The sequence below is a fragment of the Achroia grisella genome, unplaced genomic scaffold, assembly GCF_030625045.1.
Source record: "Achroia grisella isolate CSIRO2021 unplaced genomic scaffold, CSIRO_AGI_Agris_v1 utg780, whole genome shotgun sequence".
NCBI classification, from domain to species: Eukaryota; Metazoa; Arthropoda; class Insecta; order Lepidoptera; family Pyralidae; genus Achroia; species Achroia grisella.
This window is the reverse complement of record NW_026713020.1, coordinates 8677298-8683965: the sequence shown is the minus strand read 5'-3', so window position 1 is coordinate 8683965 and position 6668 is coordinate 8677298. Positions and strand designations below refer to the sequence as shown.

The 6668-nt window shown below is 46.6% G+C and overlaps 1 protein-coding gene across 1 annotated transcript; it reads right to left on the bottom strand.

The window, feature by feature from the left end:
• Positions 1–279: 279 nt before the first annotated feature.
• LOC131851063 (uncharacterized) lies at positions 280–6355 on the bottom strand. The gene is made up of 9 exons (XM_059201484.1): positions 6237–6355; positions 5492–5634; positions 4299–4378; positions 3737–3931; positions 3310–3660; positions 3000–3208; positions 2563–2878; positions 1815–2051; positions 280–357 (listed from the first exon to the last, which is right to left on the bottom strand). The coding sequence occupies exons 1-9, from the start codon at positions 6353–6355 to the stop codon at positions 280–282; spliced, it is 1728 nt and encodes a 575-aa protein (XP_059057467.1).
• Positions 6356–6668: the final 313 nt, after the last annotated feature.

Genomic DNA, 6668 nt, shown 5'->3' with positions numbered 1-6668 from the left:
ACAAGTTTACGGTATGAAGGTACACTCGCAGTCTTGGCCAGAGATAACTCCGTCGTCTACGGGCACTCCTGCCCGCAACTCCGTCCTCCTCATCAACTCTGACGCCGACCGCGAGCGGTTTTTTATAGAGGTTGGCTCCTCGCAGCCCCGGGCGAACCCAGGGCCCCCGCTCTCACACTAGGTGGACGACCTCCTGTCATCAACACCCAGTGCAAGTTTGCGGTGTGAGTCAGTCCGGCTATGCGCAAAGCACCACCGGACCCGACCCGAATGCTTCGCTCACGGCCTGGACGGGTCCCGGTTGGGGTCAGGACCCATTGTCCTAGCCGCTCGCGTCGCCCTCTCGCCGAAATCGGCCTAGGTGGCACGCCACCATAATTGGACGGGCGCCGTTAAACAGCGCCCACCCCCTACTCGCCGGGCTACTGGCCGACATAGTAGCAGTATCCCGAAGGAACGTCTACTATCCCGCCCGGGGCGTACCAGAACCAAACCATTGCTCGGCCACCGTTCCCCGCGGACGTATCCACGAGGATGGGGAAGCCTCCCAATGGCAGGCCCATACTAGGAGGTTGCCCGACCACACGCCCCAACCTAACCTAACCTAACCTAACCTAACCTAACCTAACCTAACCTAACCTAACCTAACCTAACCTAACCTAACCTAACCTAACCTAACCTAACCTAACCTAACCTAACCTAACCTAACCTAACCTAACCTAACCTAACCTAACCTAACCTAACCTAACCTAACCTAACCTAACCTAACCTAACCTAACCTAACCTAACCTAACCTAACCTAACCTAACCTAACCTAACCTAACCTAACCTAACCTAACCTAACCTAACCTAACCTAACCTAACCTAACCTAACCTAACCTAACCTAACCTAACCTAACCTAACCTAACCTAACCTAACCTAACCTAACCTAACCTAACCTAACCTAACCTAACCTAACCTAACCTAACCTAACCTAACCTAACCTAACCTAACCTAACCTAACCTAACCTAACCTAACCTAACCTAACCTAACCTAACCTAACCTAACCTAACCTAACCTAACCTAACCTAACCTAACCGGAGGTTACTAATGTTTTGCCTTGCCTATATCGGTCGTTGAAAGTGAAAATATATCGCCATCTATGTGAAGTAAAGTGGTGCCATCTATTGTACACTAGCGGAAGTTTGTATAAGTACATAGTGCATGTATGTGCAGTAGTGGTTCTGCTACTGGGCGATAGATGACGCTGAGTGGTAATAGTACTCTATCTTCAACGTATCTATATCGGTCGTGGAAAGTGAAAATATATCGCCATCTATGTGAAGTAAAATGGTGCCATCTATTGTACACTAGCGGAAGCTTGTATAAGTACATACATAGTGCATGTATGTGCAGTAGTGGTTCTGCTACTGGGCGACAGATGGCGCTGAGTGGTAATTGTCCTCTAGGACCAAATTTGGTAGTACTATTATATGATACAATTAGGTGATAGATTGTAGTAGTTTATATAATTATTACAAGAATGAGCTAATTTCATTTAGAACTGTATGTATATTGTCATTAAATGTGGTCCTGCCGTAATTAAATGACCCGCGGTACTGTTCGTATGCAAGCCTCCCCACCAAATTCCTTAGTAGCTTCCCACTAACCATCGCGAACGAGATTTGTTGCTCGTTCTAGTTTAACTACACTATCACTTCATTATAATATGATCTTAAATATGCTGAAGTCTAACAGTGGATAGAATAGGGAGAAATAATTCCTTTATTACCATCAAAATAATATAATTATGCTAATCATATAAAGGTGTACAGCATTGAATCGATCGGATTCCTTGGCCGATGACGCTCCCGTGCGGTGTGGATATAGGGCGGTGCCGGCCGCGCGGCGCTCTGCGGTCAGGTTGGCTCGCGTGGCGCCGCCGTCGTCGCAGCCGGCGCCGGACGCGCGCGATGCTGTGCGCGTAGGCGGCGGGGGCGGCGGAGGCGGCGGGGGTGACAGCGGCTCGTCGCCCACGTAGTCCGCCACGTTGTCGCCGTACTCGCCCGCCTTCAAGTATACTCGGGTCGTTCTCGTTGATGCTGCCTACACACCAGCCATTTTCCATGGTGCTAAAGTTACTCATCAGCAGCGGGGCAAACAGGTTACTCGTTCCATGTACATTATATATATTTAATTACAATTTACAATTATTTATTTATTTATACAATTATTATTCAACAATTATTATTAAGACATTCTTTATAATAATAGTTGAATAATAATTGTAATAAACTTTAAATGTCGTTTCTTTGTTTACAGTTGTTGTTATATGTGTGATTCATTATTTCAGTGTTAAATAATTGGGTAATAAGGGTACAGTCTGTTCTCTTCGTGCTACCTAAGCGTAGTCTAATAATCAAAGGTAGTATTTTTTTTTTTTTTTTTCTTAGTGCGATGTTTTTATTTTGTCTCCTAAGGACATAGTGTATTGTTTCCAAATGAGATATTTCGTTTATGTTTATGCATGATAGGGCTACGACCACATAGGATGAGTAATGGCGTTTCCTCTTCTGCTTACCTTAAAGTCGGCACGATTAGGTTCGAATTCAATCGGACGACGTTGAGTGGTCGCAGGCGCGCTGCGCGTGGGCAGTGCGGGCGACGTGCGGCCCGCCGGCGTCGACGCTGCGGACACGTCATGCTGTCTTGTTACGACAGACTGTCTGCGTGCTGTCACGGCGAGGGAGTGTCGCCGCGTGGTCCTCGTCAGCTGTACCGTCGGTTGAGATGGCCCGCCTTCTTTCTCCGCGTCCACGTCCGCGTCGGCGCCACCTTCACCGTCCCGTTCATCGATCAGTCGTCGCTCTTTGCACAACATCGCGCATTCACTGTCCCTGATCGCAAAAGGAAAGAACAGAAATATTCTGAAGATGCTACATGTAATGATCACGAGCTGGGTTTTAGATATTCATTAGGTGACACTGCAGAAACTGGTATAAACATATTATCAATTACCGTCCGTGCGCACCCAATGAGAGAGCGCAATGTAGGAAACGCCGCCAGAGGGCTACGTTCTGCGCGGCGTGGGTGTTCCCACAGTGCCCTCCTTCTCCGCCGCCTGTCTCTCCCTGATTGTCATTCGCCGTCTTCTCGAAGCTGCTCGTCGATAAGCTGAGCACGCCGCACAACTTGCCACCGCAGACTATGCCCGCACCCCAGTCACTCTGTATAGAACATGCTAATCATTCATAAAAAAAAAAAAAAAAACTGGTATTATGGTAGATATATTCATAACCAAATTATGCCTGTAATTGGTAAATAGAACCTGGCATAGCTCGGGTCCAGCGAGACACAGAGCGCGGTCTTCGAGCGCACTCCAGTGAGGTGCGCGCGCCGCACACTCGCGCGGGCCGACCAGCGCCACGTCCGCCACGCGCAGGCGCGCCCTCGACAGTGCGCGCGCCACGTGGCAGGCGGCCGGCGCCGCGCACTCCGCCGCCGCCACCGCCATCAGCACGGGCTGCACGGGCTGCACGGGCTGCACGGGCTGCACGGGCTGCACGGGCTGCACGGGCTGCACGCGCTGCACGAGCGGCCCGACCAGCGGCGCCTCCAGCTCGGCCAGCGCCAGGTCCCCCGCCGCCGCGCCCCACCCGCGCCCGCCGTCACCGACCTCCTGTGACCAGACCAGGATCTGCTCGATTTCAATACGCCCACAAGGAGTGCAGTGGGTGGGAATGTGGGATTAGTACCGCGTCGGAGCCGGCGGGGAGCACGAGCCTCGAGACGCGGCGCGCGGGGCCGCCCCCGGCGCCGGCGGGCCGCGCCCACAGCTCGGCGGCGGGCGGCCGGCCCGGGCCGCGCGCGCACCTCGCGGACGTCACCACCATCCGCCACGACACCAGAGATCCGCTGCACCGCCACCCCGAGGAATGCTCCACCACCACCTGTGACCAGTGATAACTTACGACCGGGAGCTAATCGTCGCATACCATCACAGAGCGACCTCGCCGGGATGTAGCAGTAGGTATCACGACAATACCACAGACATCAATATAGCAGGTGGACGGTTTTATTACACTGGTATGTCATATAAGATGTAAATATAAGAAATTTAGATATATAAAAAAAAAAAAAAATGTTATAAAAGAAAATACAAAATTTATTGGTATTTATATGTGAATTTGGTGATTAATAGTAAAATGAGTAGATAGGCAAGCTGTAGAGTTTTGGTTCGATTACCAAAACTTACCTGGCCCATCTAAATTTTACTTGAATATACTAATATTTATGAGAGGGGCCGCCTTCGCTCACCGTGAACGGCGCGGAATCGTTCTCGTCTTCTAGCAGGTCGTCGCCGCCGAGGGTCGCGGCGACAGGCGCCACGTCGGATTCTGAATACAACACATTACACCACACTACACTCTAGTACGCTACTACGTATCCACTTATGCGAGGAGTTTCATCGTCACTTCTGTACAAGCAGACTTTATATTTATAAATGCCTTTTTGACTCGTGGTATTGCGCCTATATTGCGCCTATATTCCACCTTCTAAGGGGGGTATAGAAATAATAGAAAAATCTTTATTCAAATAAACTCATTACAAACACTTTTAAATAATCATATTTTGATTCTACCACTTATTCGGAATGCAGATTCATCACAAGAAGAATGAGCAAGAAACTTGTGTGTTGCTCGTTTTAATAGATGTTTTTTTTTTTTATATAAATAATTACAGTATAACAAGTAAGAGGAATTCGATAATCAACATAGAAATCGCTACGCACTCATTATTAGTGTAATCAGATAATATTGTCAGTGCTATGGATTTAAAGTATTTCTATAAAAAACATTATTATCGTTAACGAATTCTTCAATTTTATAGTAAGCTTTTTTACAAAGGAACTGTTTTATTTGACATTTAAATCTTTTTTTTTTCTGGGAGATTTATAACCTACTCTGGTATTTTTATTGTAAAACCTTACGCAATTGCCATAAAACGAATTACTAACTTTAGCCAAACGACATTTAGGTAAAATCAATTTGTTATTGTTACGTAAGCTTTTATTGGTGCAATCACTAACTCTTTTGAAACTGTCTTTATTCTTCCTGGCAAAAAAAAATAATAAAAAAACTGGATAAAGGTTAGGACTTCGAACGTTCTCAGAGTGACCATTACATCCACGCGTAGCCCCTACATCATTGGTACTAGACTACTGACTGGTGGCTATACTGGTGAGAAGTAGTTACATCAGGACAGAACTAGGCTGAAATCTATATATTTGTATAAAGAGCAGGGGCGTAGCTATCGCCGTAAATGATTAAATTTATGACGTACTTAGCGGCGGAAAAAAAAAAAAAAACAAAAACACATCGTTCCCTTTCACGATTTCTTTACCCTTCGTAAGGGCCCCCAAACAATATTTTATAGGGAGCCCCGCCAAGGCACGCTACACTTCATATGTCGAGCCCGTGCCGCAGCCGCAGTGCTGCAGCAGTACTGACCGGCGGCTGCGAGCGCGGCGGCCACCAGCGCCAGCAGCGTCAGCAGCGTCAGCAGCGCGGCGCCCGGCGGCGGCCGCGCGCGCCGGCCCGCGCCCCGCGTGCTCGCTGCGTGCATCCTGCTCACTGACGTCTGCACGTCACGTCTTATGTCACGTCAATCTGTTTTGTTACTGATTTGTTCTAAAGAGTTAGAATGACACCTGACGTAGGTCGAATCAGAATTTTCTGAATTGGAAGACGAGCCACACGGAACTCCTCGCTCGTGTCGCGGATGCTACGTCGAATCTCACCTTTGACTATTAGCTATGTATAACTACGCTAATAACATTGAAGCGTCTGATTGTAATTTCATTTATAAGATGCATATGGATGCACCTACATAACTATACATATACACATTTATTATAAAAAAAAAAATGTCTACCTGATCTTCTTAATCTCCGAGACTAGTGGACTTAATCTCCGATTTTCAAATAGTTAATATTATAAACATTAGCTTTAGCTTTTACATTGCTTTTTTTTTAATTTACTCATTATTGGAAAACCAGGGTTAACTACACACACGTTTCATTCATTTATAAAACATACTCGCTATGTCCCGCGGCAGCACCCGTGTAAAATTTATAATCTATGTATGTAGGTATGTGTTAACATTACAATAATTACATTATCAAATTATTTGGTGTTATAGTAAACTAGCGACCCGCCCGGCTTCGCACGGGTGCAATGCTGATGCTAAATATACCTGCTACAGAATGTCGGTATAAACAACGGGTACAGCTTGTTTGTCATTAAACAGTAATTACATGTTTTGTTCAGCGCCGCCGCGCCGCCCGGACGGGCCGCTACCGCCGCTATGTCCATCATCACCACAAGATAAATCAAAATAATGTACTACAGTAGTGTAGTACATTATTTTGATTTTTCTTGTGGGGTCTGGGTGAACCCCACGTTTGCAATGTAAGCGCAAAATGTGTTTATTTACGACATCAGATTAGAAACCTATAAATTGATCAGTGTGTTCCTCTATAATATTATGCATGTATTATATATATAAACCTTCGTCTTGCATCACTCTATCTATTAAAACTGCTCCAAAATCCGTTGCGTAGTTTCAAAGATTTAAGCATACTTTAAGCAGCCTCTGTTTTATACTACTATATGTAGCGATAGTGAT

Coding starts and splice junctions, on each gene's coding strand:
- LOC131851063 (XM_059201484.1), bottom strand. CDS start 6,355: ATGGACATAGCGGCGGTAGCGGCCCGTCCGGGCGGCGCGGCGGCGCTG. Junction 5,635..6,236: donor ATACCGACATTCTGTAGCAG/GTATATTTAGCA, acceptor ACGTGACATAAG/ACGTGACGTGCAGACGTCAG. Junction 4,379..5,491: donor CGCCGCGCTCGCAGCCGCCG/GTCAGTACTGCT, acceptor TGTTGTATTCAG/AATCCGACGTGGCGCCTGTC.